The 19,026-nt window shown below is 44.7% G+C and overlaps 2 gene segments (V, D, J or C); both read left to right on the forward strand.

Moving 5' to 3' along the window:
- The first annotated feature begins 2,932 nt into the window (after positions 1–2,932).
- Positions 2,933–3,367, forward strand: LOC119244470 (immunoglobulin lambda variable 2-18-like). The segment is given in 2 exon segments: positions 2,933–2,978; positions 3,090–3,367. Coding segments are annotated over 2 exon segments (324 nt in total).
- A 9,234-nt stretch (positions 3,368–12,601) lies between these two features.
- On the forward strand, positions 12,602–18,717 carry LOC119244050 (immunoglobulin lambda variable 2-18-like). The segment is given in 3 exon segments: positions 12,602–12,647; positions 12,761–13,093; positions 18,710–18,717. Coding segments are annotated over 3 exon segments (387 nt in total).
- The last annotated feature ends 309 nt before the right edge of the window (positions 18,718–19,026 follow it).

Consider the following 19,026-nt stretch of genomic DNA (forward strand, 5'->3'; position numbering starts at 1 on the left):
CCTCTAGCATGGGTTCGATTCCCGGCAGGCCTGGGAGAAACCCACATGGAGCAGCAGACCTCTCCTGTCTCGCCCACTGCTCCTCTCAGCAGTGTCTTCGGTCCAACTGCCTGCTCTGCTCCCCACTATGTCTCTGGTGAATTCTCTCACCTTTCCACGCCTCTGACCTGTATCCCAGCTCTTATAAAAATAAATAAATCCTTAAAAAAAAAAAGTCCAGATAAGGAGTTTCAATTTCATTGATGAGTAGTCTTATTTTTATTATTTGTAGGATTTTCTTCCTTCTGTTTGCTTTGTGTTTGTCTTTGTCCTTTCCTTCCTATGTTTTTGATATGGAATTCAGCTATAAATTTCCCTGTCAATACTGAATTTATAGTACCCCTACTTTTTTTTTTTTTAAGATATATTTATTTATTTATACAAGCACTGGGTACAGTCAGAAGCGCGGGAAGGTGAGAGAATTCACCAGAGCCAGAGCGGGGAGCAGAGCAGGCAGAAGGACCGAAGTACACTGCTGAGGGGAGCAGCGGGCAGCAGGAGAGATCTTTGCGACATGCGGGACCCTAGTCTGGTGGCCTGGAGCAGCCAGGGATTGAGCTTGCACCGCATAGGCTGCGGGAAGCTTCGCAACCCAGTGCTCAACTGCAGCACCTCCGGGGAGGCCCTAAATGCCCTTTATTAAATTTTTAAGTTGCATTAGTGTCCTAGATGTCATATCAAATGACCTAAACTGTCCTAAAATAATAGAAATGTATTGTCTCCCAATTCTGCAGATTAACAAGTCAAATATGAACCTAACTGTAGAGTTATACTCCCTCGGTTTAAAAGGGGGAAGGATCCTTGCTCCTTCCTAACCAGGTGACTGTGGGCAATTCCTACAAAGTCCTTGATTTAAAACACTCACTGTTCAATCTGTCGTGGACTCCCGGTGGCATTATCTCTCCTGCTTGTTTGTGTTTCATCTTTTCTCCTTATTAGGACACTGGTGTTGTTAGGGGGAAGGTTGTCCTGAGCTAATTCCATGCAGGCTTTGTGGACTCCACCCCCACTCCAGACCAAAGCCCTCAGGACACTGGGAAAGACAAATCCCGTCACCACCAAAGGGAAGGTGGCTGGGACCTGAGGGTGGAGTTAAGCAGCCAGGTTTGGTATAAAACCAAATTGTGGGCCTTGGGGTCTCTTTCTTGGCTTCAAGGCTCTTGGCTCACCGCCAGCTCTCAGAGTGCCATTTGGGATTCCATGTTGGCGGAACGGGTAGGACGCAGTGAGGACTTTATCTCCCTCTTTTCTCCCTAAGTTGTACATTTCCTCATTTCCCCTTCCCTTGTAAACAAACCTTTTATTCACCTTAGGTGTGTGCCTGCAGTTAAGTATTAGTAAGGCCCTTTTAAGCGCGCGGGTGAGGACCCACAGTCAGACAACCCGTTTTTATATCAGGGTTGCCCTGTAACAGTTATAGTGGATTAGGGTCCACCCTAATGAAGTGTTACATCACCTTAATTTGATTACACATTTCCCAACAAGGTCTCATTACCTGTTTGGCGGTTTGCCTATTTTGTTAGTGTTTTTGAGATGCAATTGAACTAAAAACACTAGGAGTATAGAAAAATTCCAGATATTTTCTTCCATTGACACTCAGATTAATTTCATAATGGTCTGAGAATATATTTTGTAAGATTGTCATTGTTACAAAAAATAGAATTCATTTTATTATTCAAGATATTTCTTACTTTGATGACTATTCTTATGAAACAGTAACGGCATGGATTTTGCTATGATTTTTAATGACACTTCATTAATGTCAATTTTGTTAACTTGGATCATGATAGTGCTGAATACTTTCATGTCATATTAATTTCTGTATAATTGATCTTCCTTGACTGAGAGTAATGGAATGAAATAATGAAATCTCATTATAGATTTGTAGATTTTTCCATGTCTCATTTCAGCGTATCAGTTTTATCATCATATGACAAGAAGTTGTGTTCTTAGGTGTGATGATTTGAAACTTGATAGCTATATTATATGCTTGATATAATAACTTGATAATTATACTTTCTATTAACCTGGTAATTTTCCAACCAGGTGGGTTGATTTTTAAAGTATGATTATTTACATTATAGCTTTTTTTTTTTTTTAACCAGTTTTCTAGTATACTTTGCCCTTTCCATAGATATTTCCTGTGTGCTTCTTTTTCAGGTGGGCTAATTTCAGAAATCAAACATTCTTTTGTACTTTTTGTTTACTTGTTTTTTCCAAAAGCTAGTGGAAAAGAGAGAATGACTTGGAGCGCTCTAGGAAGTAGAGTCTGTTACAACTGCAGGGAAGGGCCAGTAGCTGAGAGAGGACAGGGCAGGAATTTCCAGCTCCCAGGCTCTGCATCCATGGGTCTTGGGCTGCACCATCTGTGGCCACCAGGGGGCAGCAGGGGCCTGTGTGGAGGAACCTTCATTGCTGTGATTTATCCAGATTGCATGTAATTTATCCACACAGGGGGCAGTATAATGAAACTCTTTACCGCTGAGTTTTTCCTAGGAAGAAGCAGACTCAGATGTCCCAAATATGTTGTGCTCTTTTGAGCTCAGACCCTGGAATACAAAAGGAAAAGGGTGAAACTGTTGCTGCCACCAAGGAGGCCCAGTCTTAGAAATTTTAAAAAGAGAGGGAGATATATTATCACAAAGGTGTTGTAATGGCATGTCCAGGTTTGGGAAGGTCGGTTTATCTTGGCTGTGGAAGTGAAATAGAAGAAAAGGCAAGAAAGTTCAAAAGATCTCATCTGTGACCAGGCACTTGAATCTAAGAAGCAGGAAGCAGATTTGCATAGAGACCCTCTTCCTCCTCTTAGGCAGGGGGAGGGGATAAGAGACATCTGAGTGATCCAGGCCTAGGTTGGGGCATCAGAAGACAGAGACCTTAGCTTGTCTCCACCATGGCCTGGACTGTGCTCCTCCTCACCCTCCTCACTCAGGCCACAGGTGAGGCCTCCAGGGAAGGGGTGATGAACACATCACGGCTGACCCTTATCTCTGCTCAGGCTCACCTGGGCCCAGACTGAACTCACCTGTGTGTGTTTTTCCTCTTTTCAGGTTCCTGGGGCCAGTCTGCTCTGACTCAGCCTTCCTCAGTGTCTGGGGCTCTGGGACAGTCAGTCACCATCTCCTGTGCTGGGACCAGCAATGACATTGGGCGTTATAACTCTGTCTCCTGGCTCCAGCAGCTCCCTGGCAAGACACCCAAGCTCCTGATTTATGGTGTCAGTTCCCGGCCCTCAGGGATCCCTGATCGCTTCTCTGGCTCCAAGTCAGGCAACACGGCCACCTTGACCATCTCTGGTCTCAAGCCTGAGGATGAGGCTGAGTATTAAAGTGGCTCAATCAGGACTGGTTATACTTACCACAGTGGTGCAAGTTCATGGGGAAGTGAGACAAGAACCTGCCCTGTGCTCATGGCCTCTCTGTTGCACAGAAAATGCTTCCCCCACCCCGTGCAGATGAGTCTTCATGCACGTGGCCTTGACAATTCAGTTCTCTCTTAGCTTCTCTCTTCTCCTTAGTAAAATCCACAATGATGCTGTCTTATTTTCAGGGTGCAATGATTTTTTTTTCTCTACATTTATGACTTATCCTAGAATGTACTCCACTTTCCATTTCTTCAGTGACGGGAGAATCGTGGCCTAGAGCTCAGGCTGTTCTCCTCTGTGGAGCCGGTTCTCTGCTACTTGGGATGCTGGAACATGTCCCTTGTCCCAGCCACGTGTCAGTGTGGTGCTGCTGCCGGTCTTTTCTGCCGACAGGATGTGAGTCTTTGTGGAGAAAGAATGTCATTTTCTGCAACCCTGTTCCAGTTACCACACATGACTGTTCTAGAATGTCTGGGAATCTGTCCAAGTATCTTAATTTTTCAAAGAGCTTGGAGAGTGCAAAACCTCTCATGTGTCTCTGCCTTAAAAAGGTTCCAGTTTTTCTTAAAGGTGACTAGTATGGTTCTTAACAGTGAGCAGTGGGAAGGAAACTGTAGCTAGAGCATGAGTGAGCCGGATCCTCCACAGTCTTTGTTCCTGTTGACTGTGGAGCCTTCAGCTTGGCACAGGGAGGTGCAGGTCCAGTATTGGCAACGAGATTAACATATGACACTTCATGGTGGAGCATCTGTGGAGTTGAGATTGGACTTCCTTTTTTAATTTTTAAAATATTTTTTATTAATTTATGCATACAAGAATGGGGTATAGACCAGAGGTGGGTGTGTGGAGTAAGAGGATTCACCAGAGAAAGCCGGCGGAGCAGAACAGGTGGATGTACTGAAATACACTGCTGAGAGGAGCAGCGGGTGAGAAAGCAGAGGTCTGCTGTGACATGTGTGTTAGCTCCCTGGCTGGGGATTGAACTGGTGCTGGAGTGGCTGGAAATGCTTGATAGCACTGGGACTTTAACCGTATACCACCAGGGAGGCCCAGGGCTGGACTTCTTCAGGCCAAAGGCAGCTGACACTTACCATGTTTCATTCTTGCTAAAAATTTGTGTTTTTCTCTATTTCCCGTTCTTTGCTATATTACATATAATACAACACAGGAATATACACATTAAAACTTGTTTGGAGTTAATATGCAACAAACATGATTATATTTTCATTCAATTTCACCCACAATGTCCAGAGTGAGTCTACTCCTACTACTGAGATTTGTGATATGGGGACTGAAGAGTGTAGAGAAATGTGACGAATATTCAGGGAACAATATTCTTCAGCTGACATTTTGGTAACAAATATTAAGGCATAAAAGAGAAAGAGGGTCTAGAAAATGTCCACAAACATAATAATTACTTGCAGTCAGCACAACAAATGTCCCATTTGACAGACAGAATTGAAATGATGGTCCCTAGGACTGGTGCTAGGACAGCACCGCCTCACTCCAGCCCCTCCCTCCACATCCTCCAAACCTGGAGTTCATCTCATGCTCCCCATTGGGTCATTTAAATCCAAGCTCCCTCTTACCTTGCAGTATATATTCTTTTACCATTTAAGGAAATAATCTTCTTTGGTCTCCTCTTCGTAACTCTATTTTTTTTTTTGATGGAACATTGCAACTTCATTTTATTTCCCAACCTTTGTCTCTTCATTACTGACTTGAGAAACCCTCAAGGCCACACACTCAGGAAGAAACACCTCCTGGGTCAGGTAGAATGATCGTGAAGTGCTGTATTGAAACCCCAGTATGGCAGGACGCATTTCAGTCAGGAAAAGATAAAGGGAAAAAGGATTCGAGAGAAACAGCATTCTGTATTGAACAGGAAAGAGAATAGTGACAGAAGGAGAAAGGACAAAACTGATCAACTCCACTCAACTGTCTTCCCTACTGATTGTGTTACACCTCCTGGGCCACTGGGGCACGCAAAAGCCTGAGTTGGAGGAGATTATTGGTTTGGTCAATGGACCAGATTCAGTTCAGGCGCTGCTTCTCTCAGCAGCCCCCGTTATCATTAAGAAATAGGGTCAAAATTCTTTTGTTCCCCAACAGTTCTTTCTTTATGAAACAAACAATGAACCAGGTCTCAGTCTCAGGTCACAGTGTCAGCCCACTGCACACACATGGGGCATAGAGGCTTTTGAGAAGAACGAGGGAGAGCTGAAGAGAAATAAGAAGTAATCACCCTTGGGTATCAGCATCAGAAAATGAGTCATTGGAGCTCCTCGGACAGCCTTGAGCCCTGTGTTTTCTACACTCTTCAGAGCATGAAATTGTCCCAGATCCTCCGTCAGGAGCTGTCATGAGTCTGTGGTGGAAGCACAGGGACACCCCCATGGTGTCTGGCACTGCCACAGGCTCAGTCTGTCCTGACTCAGAAAGTAGAGATCAGAGGGCCAGCACTTCAGTTGAGCTCTACCATCCTTCGATGAAGGACTAGGGTGTAGGAACAAGTCATTTTGGGATGAGCAGAAGTGAGTACTCCCCTCTGAGACGGGGTAAGATGAGTAGAATTTTGGGGAAGTCAGGCCTATGTCCTGGGTTATATCCATCATGATCTGTGCTCCTCTCTCCACTCCCTCTTCACTCAGGGGACAAGCGAGACCCCCAGGAAGTGACCCCAAGGACATGAGTGCTGACAATTTCTCTTCCACCCCAGGCTCAAATGGTCCCAGCACTGAGCATCCCTGAGTTTGTTTCCCTCTTTCCAGTTTCCCGGTCCCAGTCTCTCCTGTTGGAGCCTCCCGCAATGTCCAGACTCTGGGACACTCACTGAACATCTCTCTTGTTGGAAGTGACATCGGTTATCACACATGTGGTGTACAGTGTCTGGAATGAGCCCAGTCTCCTTATCTCTGCTGTCAGGACTCTGCCCCCAGGGATCCCTGATCACTTCTCTGGTAACGATCATCCCTGACTCTCAGTGGCTCCACCTGAGGAAGAGGCTGATCATCACTGTCCCTCATTTAGGAGGCCTGGCACCTTCCACAGGATGCAAGCTCACGGGGAAGTGAGACCAGAACGTGCCCTTGTTCACAAATCCCTCCTTGTTCTGAAGATGCCTCAGCAGCCTGTGTAGAGGGGACATCACACAAGGGTCTTCAGAACATGGTTCCCACAGCAGCTCCATTGTCCTCCCCAGCGTTCAGTGAAAGTATCCTCTGGTCTATTGTTTCACAATAAAAGCAGCTTTTTCTTCTTCTCTGGGTCCAAGTCCCAGAATATGCAACTTTTCCCATTAACTAAACTAGAAGAGACAGGGAGACACATATTGGGGCCAGTTTTCCCAGTTTTCAAGTATATCCTCACTTTACATGCTCTGGTCTCTTATGCCTGTGCAGCCCAGCCTGGACTCAGTTGTCCAGCACGACATCTCCTTCTTCACTCGGGTCTGCGCTGCTGTCAGTGCGGCCTTTCTTGGTGCTTACTCTTCTGCACATTGCTGCTGAGAGAAGAGGAGCTGAGGAAGGGGAATATGTTGCTGAGACCTGAGGATTAACCACATGGACCTTTTCTTTTAATATCCCTCTAGGTGACCCTATATCCAGAGAAACTGAACAGGGGAGGTTTAGCTGCATCTGTCGTGTGTGTAATCTTCCCTCTCCATGCTGGATTCCTTTCCCTCTAGGAAGGGCTGTTTCCCAAAAGGATCCTTTTTCCTCCAAGGGACTAGAGAGCTGGTGGGCATGCCCACTTCCTCAGGAATCCCCAACATTTTTTTTACTCATCCTGAGCCAATCCCACTTCTTGCTGGAGCACCTGTTACAATTCATCATAATGACACATTCACATGTAGACATGTAGTTTGACCAAGAACAGTCAAACATCTGAATGAAGGTAGGTTTCAGCCCCAGAGCACCGGGCCATGATAACTCTGTCCATTCCACCAGAACTTTCCCACATTTAGTTCTGAACGTGACATGTTCTGGCCAGGATCCAGCCCCAGCGCCGCAGGAGGAAGAGTCACTGTGATGTGAGCGAGAGTGGGCCTGCAGCGCCTGGACTCACCAGGATTGTTCAGCGTCTGTGCCAGTGTCCTGCTCGAGACTAGCGTTTGTACCAGTGGACTCAGTAAAGTCAACTGGGAGGACAATCTCCAGCCTGTGAGCCTTTGATTGGACAAGGTAGGGGAAGGAGAAATTTATCATTTCTCCTAGTCTCACTATTGGGGCTTGGTAATTTGACCTCCTTCTCTTCCCAATGCTGAAATTCACATCACATTTGTCTTGGTTCTCAGGCACTTGGACTGAAAATGAATGAAAGCACCTCTGTCCAGGCTCCCTAGCTTGCAAATGGATTTCCTACATCAGGAAACAAGGATCTGATGGGAGGCAATTCCCGATAGAAGTCATTCTCCTCCTAATCTACCATTCATTATTTTTTCTAATCTTTTGTAGCCAACCTTCTTAATTTCCCCAGTCACACTGACGTCCCCCAGCTGGTCGGTGTCACACATCAGTGGCTCATCAGTAGCCAGGTCACAGCCCATGGGGACAGGCTGTTGCTCCCGGACACAGGATACCTTCTGGGCCCTCCCCCTTGTGTATGTGAGGCTGGCAGAGGCTGTCCCTGTCTGTAGTGGGTGCGTCTCCATGGAGACTAGCCAGGTGGCCAAGGGGCTTCTGTCTGGTTGTCCTTGCACATCTTACAATGCTCCTTGACTGTGTGGCCATCAGTGGGACATTTACAAAGTGTCTACGTGTGTCGCATGAGACAGATGTCACATCGTCTTCTCTGGGTGAGGCATCAACACAAGATTTATACTCCTACCTCCTGGTCCCACAATGTCAGCACAAGGGTGCGGGTTGTGATTTTCTGATGGTGCTGTCCGTTCTGTGCCCTCAGGTGTCCCAGCTTGAGTCCTGGAGCTCAGGTATGCAGCAGGGGTCCTCGACCACCTCTGGACTTGCCTGAGGTCAAGACTGATGAGCACTGTTGGTCCTGGAACAGCCAAATCATTTACCTGCAAACTCTCCATGTTCACAGGACATAGGTCCACAGCCTAAGATTTGCTCTCAGCACTGGTCTATGCACCTGCAGCAAGTCACTGTGGTTTCTACTGTCCTTTCTGCTCGTGGCTAAGATGGAGTCTCATATCACATAATATCATCCTAGGACCCATCCTATCACCTGGGCCATTTAAGTCACCTAATCAACGGGGAGAGGTTTGCTCTCACCTTTGCCGTATTTGTTGGTTAGAAAAAAAAAATGTACCTTCTTCTCAAATTCAAGGAGTAAGTATTTTCTAGGGTCAACATGGGGTTGAAACCACTTGTGAAAAAAACTCTGCAAATGTTGCTGAGGGAACAGCAAGAAACAGAAGTGAGTCCTACCTTTCAGTGTCCACCCTCTTGTACCACTTGTTTTGTTGATGCTCATCTGAACCAGCACAACATTATGTGATATTATGTAACTGGTGTGGTTTTGCCAAACTCACCCTCCCCATCTCTCTTTGTCCTGACATCACATCCCACACCCTCATGCTCTCTGTGTGTTCAAGAAGCTTCACTCCAAAGTGGTGTTTTCTCATCCACAGAAGGTGGTCTGGGAGGGCTGTTTTCTTCAGACATTTTAGCCAAAGCAACATATTGCAACAATGTCCGCAGGCTACCATCTAGATACCTGGCTTGAAGTAGGTTCTAAGTGCTTTCTCCTTAGTCATGCCAATGGGGAAAGCCTTGGTCAAGCCCATGGTCTCCACTCAGTGCCTTCTCTGCAGATATGTAAGCACCCCAGGCTCATCTCAGCCCACTGCAGAGACTGGAACAGATTGTGGGGGCCCAATCTAAGGGGAGATTGAGAGGTCCCATTCCTGTCTTCTGTCCCTGGAATGGAGGGATTAGCTTTTCTCTGCTAGGTTGCGATCCCCTCCTCTCCTTGTCATTCAGATGCAGGGAGGGTAACTCCTCTGTCTTCCTGGCATCAGGAATCTTTTTCCAGGAAGGGATACTTGGGGGAAGATCAGACTCTGTTCCCCTCCTCTGCTCTAAAGTGGGGTGAGTGGAGTGAGGAGTGTTGGTAGAGAAAATGAAGGATGGAGTGAAAATCGAGAGAGAAAGAGAGAGAGAGAGAGAGAGACAGAGAGAGAGAGAGAGAGACAGAGACAGAGACAAAGACAGAGAGAGAGAAGGAACACAAATACAACATTAACAGCTGGGGTGGGAGGAGACTCAGGGAGAAATTATTTGAAAATTATTTTGATTTTAATGTCCTCTCCTCAGAAACCGAGTCAGGGTGGTCCTGCCGTGTCACCCAATCTGTTACAGGACAGGGAGAGGGGCACTGCAGAACACCCAAATCTGCCTGCTCTAAATAGGTCCTGCCATCCGCCACATTAAAAAAAAAAAACATATAAAACCTTTGTTGAAAAGGAACTTTAATGCAATTAGTGTGCAATACAGAAAAGACAAAGAATATAGTTTCAAATCAATCACCCGAAGTTATCCTACCCCTCGTTGGTAAAAGTCTAGCCAAACAGCAGGCGCTTTATTCTTTTTTTTTTTTTTTAAGATTTTTAAATTTTTACTTATACAAGCACTGGGTACAGTCAGAAGCATGGGAGGATGAAAGGATTCACTAGAGCCAGAGCAGGGAACAGAACAGGCAGACTGACAAAATACACTGCTGAAGGGAGCAGCGGGCGTGGCAGGAGAGGTTTGTGCATCATGTGGGACCCTTGCAGGTGGCCAGGGATCGAACTGGCACTGCAGAAGCTGCATGCAATTTTGCAGCCCAGTGTTCAACTGCTGTGCCATTAGAGGAGTCCTGGCGCTTTTTTCTTAAGTTGCATTAGTGTCTTAGACCTTTCATACCAAATGGCCACACTGTTCTTAAAATAACAGCAATGTATTGTCTCCCAATTCTGCAGGGTAACAGGTGAAATATCAACCTATGTAGAGTTATACTCCGCCATTAAAAAGGGGCAAGAATCCATGCTTATTCTTATTCAGGTGATTGCTCACAAGTCTTACAAAGTTCTTGACTTAAAACGGTCTCTCTTCAATCTCTGCCTTGGACTCCCTGTGGTATCTCTCTCCTGCTTGTTTGCGTTTTTTTTTTTTTTTTTAAGATTTATTTTATTCATACAATATCTGGGGTATAGGCCAGAGGCATGTGGGCGTGAGAGGATTCACCAGAGATAGAGTGGGGAGCAGAACAGGCAGATGGACTGAAAACACTGCTGAGGGGAGCAATGGGTGGGAATCTCCCGGCCGGCTGGGAATTGAACCCACGCTGCAGAGGCTGTGGACAGCTTCACAGAGCTGCGCTCAACCCGCTGCACCACCGGGGAGCCCCTGTTTGTATTTCTTCTTTTCTTCTTTTAAGACACTGGTCATAGTGGATTTGGGTCCAACCTAATGAAGTCTTACATCATCTTGATTTGATTGCACTGCAAAGACCCTTTTTCCAAACAAGGTCTCATTTCTTGATTGGGATTTAGAATTAAACCTATTTTGTTTGTTTGTTTGTTTGTTTTTGAGATACAATTCAACTAAAAATACCAGGAGTAGGGTAAAATTCCAGATATTTTTCCCATTGACTGCCAGCTTAATTTTGTAAGAGTATCACGGTTACAAAAAACAGAATTCATGTTATTATTCAAGATCCATCTTAATTTGATGATTATTTTTGTGAAATAATAAAAGCATGCATTTTGCCATGATTTTTCATGGCATTTTCTATCAATGTCACTTAAGTTAGCTTGGATCATGGTGGTGCTGAGTACTTTCGTTTCATATTAATTTCTGTATAATTGTACTATCAATGAGTAATGAGTGATAGCGTAATGATGAAATTTTATCATGTATTTGTAGATTTTTCTGTCTCATTGCAGTCTATCAGTTTTATCTTCATAACGTGAAGTTGTCTTCTTAGGTGTGATGATTTGAACCATGATAACTATATTATCTGTCTCTAGTATACTGGTAAATTTACGATCCAGTAGTTTGATTTTTTAATATGATTGTATACATCATAGCTTTCTTTTGTTCACTAGTTTTCTGGTATACTGTGTCATTTCTATAGATATCTCCTGTGTGCTTATTTTCAAAATGGGCTAACTTCAGAAGTCATGTAATTGTTTCTCTTTTCCACTTATTGTTTAGTTGTTTGTTTCAAAAGCTGAAGGAAAAGGGAGAACTACTTGGAGGGCACTAGGAGGCAGATTTCTCTTACAAATGTGAGGAAAGAAGCAGGAGCTGAGAGAGAACAGGGCAGGGATGTCCTGCTAAAGCTCTGCTGCATCCACAGGACTTGGGCTGCACCCTCAGTGCCACCAGGGGGCAGCAAGGGACTGGGTTTTGGGGACCTTCATTGCTGTGGTTGATCCTGAAGTAGATGAAGTCCCATGAATGTTTACCTCTGAGATTTTCCTAGGACGAAGCAGGACTCAGGTGTCCTAAAACAGCAGTGTTATTTCAAACTCAAACCATGGAATACAAAAGGAAAAACAGGAAACTGTTTCTGGTTTGCTGTCCCTTTAAGCCAACTCTTTTTTTTTTTTTTTCCTTTAATTTTTCTTTTTTTTTTTTTTCTTTTTTTTGCAAACCAGCACTGCAGAGGCTGCCCTCAGCCTTGCAGCCCAGTGCTCAACCGCTGTGCCACCAGGGGAGGCCCTGGTTTGCTGTCCCTTGAAATCAGTTTTCTCTTTCAAGTGACTTCTCTGATTCCCTTTATACTAGCTGCTCCCTGCATGTTCTAGGTTTATAGCTGCATTCAGAGGAGAAATGGCGTTGCATGCTCGCTACATCCCAGATGGAACCTGAACCATAAATTGGTACTTTTCATTTGAAAAATAAATCAGTTTAAACCCAGACAATAAAAAAAAGAGAGTGAATTAAAGAATAGTCTTACAAATTTTAAAGAAAGAAGGAGATATATTTTCAAAAGGTTCTGTTACTTCACATCCAGGTTTGGGGAGGTTGGTTTATTTTAACTGTGCAAGTGGTGACATGGAAGAAAATGCAAGAAAGTTGAAAAAACACATCTGTGACCTAGGACTTGAATCTAGCACTAAGGAAGCAGATTTGCACAGAGGCCCCTCCCTAGTCTTAGGCAGGGGGAGGGGATAAGAGACATCTGGGGGAGCCAGCCCCAGGTTGGGGCATCAGAAGGCAGAGACCTTGGCTTGTCTCCACCATGGCCTGGACTGTGCTTCTCCTCACCCTCCTCACTCAGGCCACAGGTGAGGCCTCCAGGGAAGGGACACTGAACACATCACAGCTGACCCTTTATCTCCTGCTCAGGCTCACCTGGGCCCAGACTGAATTCACCTGCGTGTGTTTTTCCTCTTTTCAGGTTCCTGGGCCCAGTCTGCTCTGACTCAGCCTTCCTCAGTGTCTGGGATTCTGGGACAGTCAGTCACCATCTCCTGTGCTGGGACCAGCAATGACATTGGGCGGTATAACCTTGTGTCCTGGTACCAGTGGCTCCCAGACTCACCATACAAGTTCCTAATTTATGGTGTCAGTTCCCGGCCCTCAGGGATCCCTGATCGCTTCTCTGGCTCCAAGTCAGGCAACACGGCCACCTTGACCATCTCTGGTCTCAAGCCTGAGGATGAGGCTGAGTATTACTGTGGCTCATACAGGAGTGGTGGTACTTATCACAGTTGTGCAAGTTCACGGGGAAGTGAGACAAGAACCTACCCTGTGCTCACGGCCTCCCTGTTTCACAGAAGTTGCTTCCCCATCCGTGCAGATGGGGCAGACACGTGGGCTTTGGGGGTCCCCCATTTTGGCTCTCCACCAGCTAGCAGTGTCTGGCCAGCTCTGAGAGTGACTTTGGGTTTCCAGGTCGTCGGATCGGGTAGGACGCATTAAAGACTTTATTTCCCTATTTTCTCCCTGAGTTGTATATTTCCTCATTTCCCCTCCCCTTGTAAATAAACCTTTTATTAACCTTTTGTGTGTGTCTGTAGTGGAGTATTAATAAGTCCCTTTTAAGCGGGCGGGTGAGGACCCACAGCCAGGAACCCGTTCAATATCGGGGCTGCTCTATAACATTAGCAGTGTATTTCAGTAGATCTGTTTGTTCTGCTCTGTCTCTGGTGAATCCTCTTCCCTTCCCCTGCCCCCACATCACTGGTCTATATCAAACTTCTCTTATGCATAAATAAAAATAAATCTTTTTTTTTTTTTTTTCAAAGTGGTGCTTTAGGCTGGCAATATCTGTGGACTTGAGATTGGACTTCTTTAGGCCAAAGGCAGTTAATAATTGCCATGATTCATTCCTGCTTCCACATTTGTGGTTTTCTCTATTCCCCATTCTTTGGTATATTGCATACAATTATGACACAACTTCACCTGCAATATAACAGGCTGGGAGTTAATATCCAACAGACATGATTATATTTTCATTCAATTTCATCCACATTGACCAGAGTGAGTCTACTCCTTCTTCTGGGTTTGTGTGGTGGGGACTGAGGACCGAGAATGAAATGTGAGCTAAGCTCAGGGAACAATGTTCTTCAGCTGACATTTGGTAACAAATCACAAGGCAAAGAAAACAAAGAGGGATCTTGAAAGTGTCCACAAACATAACAATTGGTTGCATGAGCACATCAAATGTCGCATGGGACAGACAGTCTTGAAATGAGGGCCCCAGGGCTGGGGTGTTAGAACTACCCCACCTCACTCCAGCCCCTCCCTCCATAGCCTGCAAAACAGGATTTTACCTGCTGCTCCCCACTGGGTCATTCAAAGCTACTGAGCTCCCTCTCCTTCTGCCAAATATTTCATTTCACCATTTTGAAAAACAGAGTTGGCAGCCAGGGATCCAACCGGTGCTGCTGAGGCTGCGGGCAACTTTGCAGCCCAGCGCTCAATCCCTGTGCCACCAGGGGAGGCCCATGGTTTATTGTTTTGGGAAAAAACAGCTTTTTCTTTTCTGTCTCTTTATCCTAGTCACAGAATATGCAACTTTTCCTAATTCTTCAACTACATTAGCAGAGAACGGAAGATGAATGTTGGGGCCAGTTTTCCCAGTTTTCAGGTATATCCTCACTTTACATGCTCTGGTCTTCCACACCTGTGCAGCCCAGCCTGGACTCAGTTGTCCAGCATGATGTCTCCTTCTTCACTCAGGTCTGCCCTGCAGAGTCAGTGCGGCCTTTCTTGGTGCTTACTCTTCCGTACCAATGAAGAGAGGCTGTTTGCCGCAGATCTATGATGAGCTTGCAAATTTGTCTTCTCTTGACCTTTTGTTCAGTGTCTCTAATTTCCACATATAAATGAAATCAATTGATGTTTCTCTTTTTTCTTCTGACTTAGTACACTTATCATCGTTCCTTGCATCCATCCATGTTGCCACAAATGGCATGATTTCACTTTTTTTTAATCATAGAGTAGTATTCTATTGTGTAAAGATATATATATAATGTATAGATATATATTGTATTGTGTATATATATATTAGTATATATATAGTAGCATTCTACTGTGTAAATACACACATATATATATATATTATATATATATATATATATATATATATAGTATCTATACCACAACTTTTTGATCCATCGGTCTGTTTGGGGTATCTGTCAAAATAGGTGAGGGAAGAGTTAAAGGGACTATGGTGATGAGCCACAGTGAGCTGTTGTAGTAGATCTTCAGGGAGATCACCTGACTGGAGAAGCCAATACTGTGCACAGCAAGCACTGATGAAAGAAAATAAATAAATAAAAATAAATACGTAACCATAGTGAATAAAAAATAAATAAAAAAGAGGAGCAGCTGAGAAGTTGAAAATGTTGCTGAGGGTTGAGGATAAAGTACATGGACATTTTCCTTTAACATCCCTCTAGGTGACCCCATATCCAGAGAAACTGAACAGGAAAGAATTTTAGCTGCATGTGTGGAATCCTCCCTTTCCATCCATGATCCCTTTCCTGAAGTCGTCCCCCGGTGCGCTGACTCCTTACTAGTCCAGGCTATTTCCCAAAAGGTTCCTTGTTACTGTAAGGGAAGATTCCTGGTGGGCATGTCCCCTTCCTTAGGAATCCCCAGTATTTCTGGTTTTTGCTTGAGGCAATTCCAGTTCTTGCTGGAGCGCCTGTTACAAATCATCATAAAGACACGTTCAGATGTAGACATGAAGACTTAACATGGAATGTTCAAGTGTATAAATAAAGGTAGGTTTAAGCCTCAGAGGCACAGGATGTAACCAAATCTTTGCATCTCACCAGACGTTCCCTGTGTTAGCTCTGAACATGACATGTTCTGGCCAGGACCCAGCCCCAGCGCCTCAGGAGGAATGGTCACTGTGATGTCAGCTAGAGTGGGCCTGCAGGACCCGGATTCACCAGGATTGTTCTGGGTCTGTGCTAGAGTCCTGCCTGCCCGAGACTGGCGTTTGTACCAGTGGACTCAGTAAAGACAACTGCGTGGACAACATCCAGTCTGGGAGGGTCTGACTTAGGGAAGAGCAATCACTTTTCCTTGTCTCACTGCTGGAGCTGAGTCACTTCATATCATTCAATGACCAATGCTGAAATTCACATCACATGTCCCCTGGTTCTCAGGCATTTGCACTGGAAATGAATGAAAACGCCCTCTGTCTAAGCTCCCTAGCTTGCACATGGCAGCTGATGGGATTTCCCACCTCAGGAAACAAGGATCTGGTGAGAGCTAATACCCGACAAGATGTCAATCTCCACATATTCCATGAGTAATTATTTTTTCAAATCTTGTGCTGCCCTCTTCTTATTTCCCCAGTCAACAACCAGTACCTTCACACTGAACTCCCACAGGCTGGGTGGTGTCACACATCATGGCCTTCAGCATCCGGGTCACATCTCAGTGAGGATGGGCCTCTGCTCCCGCTGCTCCTGGACACAGAATAGCATGCTGCGTCCTGGCCCTTGTCTTCTGTCCCTGGAAAAGGGATTAGCTATTTCTCTGCCCTGCTGGGATCCCCTCCTCTCCTTGTCACTCAGATGCAGGCAGGGTAAATCCCCTCCTGTCTTGGCATCAGGAATCTTGTGCTCCAGCAAAGGATACTTGAGGGAACATCAAACTCTGATTGCCTTCTCTGTTGTAAAGTGGGGTGAGTGGAATGAGGGGTTTTGGGAGAGAGAGAGGGAAGAATGGAGGGCAGATTGAAAAGGGAGAGAGAGAGAGAGATGGAGATAACAAAACTCTGTTATTTACAGGTGTTGGAGGAGGAAGACTCAGGCAGAAACTGCATGAAAGCTTATTTCAATTTAAATGTACTCACCTCAGAAACAAACGTGACAACTATCTCTAACATCCCTGAATGTGCTTTGGAGTCTTTGAGACAAATGCAGTGGCTCAGCTCCCCAACCTGAGCTTGCCCCTTGATTCGCTCAACAAGCAAACGTCAGAGAGTGGGATATTAGGGTACGTTACTGGGTCTTCAACAGACAAGACATACAACGTTGGAGAAAAATGAGGTTTTCATCGGGAGCAAAAGCTTGCACAAAGGCACTGTGGTAGAGAAAATATGGATGATATAAGGAACAGAGCGACTGGGGAATTCTCTGCTGGGGCAGTGAGGAAGTAGAGTGGGCAGTTGTAGCTGCAGAGAGACGAAGTCATGCCTGGAAAGTCCAGATAAGGAATTTCAATTTTACTGATGAGTGCTCTTATTTTTATTATTTGTAGGTTTTTCTTCTTTGTTTGCTTTGTGCTTATGTTTTTCCTTTGCTTCCTACGTTTTTCATATGGAATTTGAAGCTATAAATTTCCCTGTCAATACTGAGTTTACAGAACTCAGTTTTAATATGTTGTCTTTTCACTTTCCTTCCACTCAGTTAAAATTCTGAAGCCATTTGGCCATCCTGCTTTAACATGGAATGCATGTTTAAATCCACTTCATTTAATTCCTAAGTTGCATTAGTGTCTTTGATGTCATATCAAATGACTCAAACTGTCCTAAAGATAATAGAAATTTATTGTCTCCATTCTGCAGGTTAACAAGTGAAATATCAACCTAACTGTAGAGTTATACCCCCTTGATAAAAAGGGTGAAGAATCCTTTCTCCATCCTAATCAGGTGATGTGGGCAATCCCTACAAAGTTCTTGATTTAAAACACTAACTGATTAATTTCTGTCTTGGACTCCTGGTGGCATGATCTCTCCTGCTTGCTTGTGTTTCATCTCTTCTCCTTATAGGACACTGTCATAGTGGATTAGGGTCCACTCTAATGAAGTGTTACATCATCTTAATTTGATTACACTGCAAACACACATTTCCAAACAGGGTCTCATTTCCTGTTTGGGGGTTTAGAATTATGCCTCTTTTGTTAGTGTTTTTGAGATGCAATTGAACTAAAAACATTTGGAATGCAGAAAAATTCCAGATATTTTTTCCATTGACTTCCAGATTAATTTCATAATGGTCTGAGAGTATATTTTGTAATATTATCATGGTTATAAATATATCATTCATTTTATTATACAAGATATTTCTTAATTTGATGACAATTCTTGTGAAATAGTAACTGCATGTACTTTGCTCTGATTTTTAATGGCATATTTTATAAGTGTCAATTTGGTTCACTTGGATCATGATGGTGCTGAATACTTTCATGTCATATTAATTTCTGTATAATTGTACTTTTAAAAACTGAGACTGGAATAATGAGATCTTGTTATGTATTTGTAGATTTTTCCATCTCTCATTTCAGTGTATCAGTTTTATCTTCATATGACATGAAGTTGTGTCTTAGGTGTGATGATTTGAACCTTGATAGCTAGATTATATGTTTCTATTACCCTGGTAATTTTCCAACCAGATTGATTTATTTTTAAAATATGATTATTTACATTGTGTCTTCCTTCCTCCCTCCCTCCCTCCCTCCTTCCCTCCTTCCCTCCTTCCTCCTTCCCTCCTTCCTCCTTCCCTCCTTCCCTCCTTCCCTCCTTCCTTCCTTCCTCCTTCCTTCCTTCCTTCCTTCCTTCCTTCCTTCCTTCCTTCCTTCCTTCCTTCCTTCCTTCCTTCCTTCCTTCCTTCTTCCTTCCTTCCTTCCTTCCTTCCTTCCAGCAGTGGGTACAGTCAGAAGCACGGGAGGGTGAGAGAGTTCACCAGAGCCAGAGCAGGGTACAGAACAGGCAGACTGACGAAATACACTGCTGAGGGGAGCAGCGGGCGGCAGGAGAGCTCTGAGCACCATGTGGGACCCACGCCAGCAGTCAACTACTGTGCCAACTGGATTGCTCTCTCTCTCTCTCTCTCTCTCTCTCTCTCTCTCTCTCTCTCTCTCTCTCTCTCTCTCTCTCCAGGTTTCTAGTATACTTTGTCCTTTCCATAGATATTTCCTGTGTGCTTCTTTTTCAGGTGGGCTAGCTGCAGAAATCAAACTTTCCTTTCTACTTTTTGTTTACTTGTTTGTTTCAAAATCTAACGGAAAAGAGAGAATGACTTGGAGCGCTCTAGCAAGTAGAGTCTGTCACAACTGCAGGGAAGGGCCAGGAGCTGAGAGGACAGGGCAGGAATTTCCAGCTCCCAGGCTCTGCATCCATGGGTCTTGGGCTGCACCATCTGCGGCCACCAGGGGGCAGCAAGGGCCTGTGTGGACGAACCTTCATTGCTGTGATTT

This window comes from Talpa occidentalis, unplaced genomic scaffold (assembly GCF_014898055.3).
Source record: "Talpa occidentalis isolate TD23 unplaced genomic scaffold, MPIMG_talOcc4v2.1 talOcc4.14, whole genome shotgun sequence".
Taxonomy (NCBI): Eukaryota; Metazoa; Chordata; class Mammalia; order Eulipotyphla; family Talpidae; genus Talpa; species Talpa occidentalis.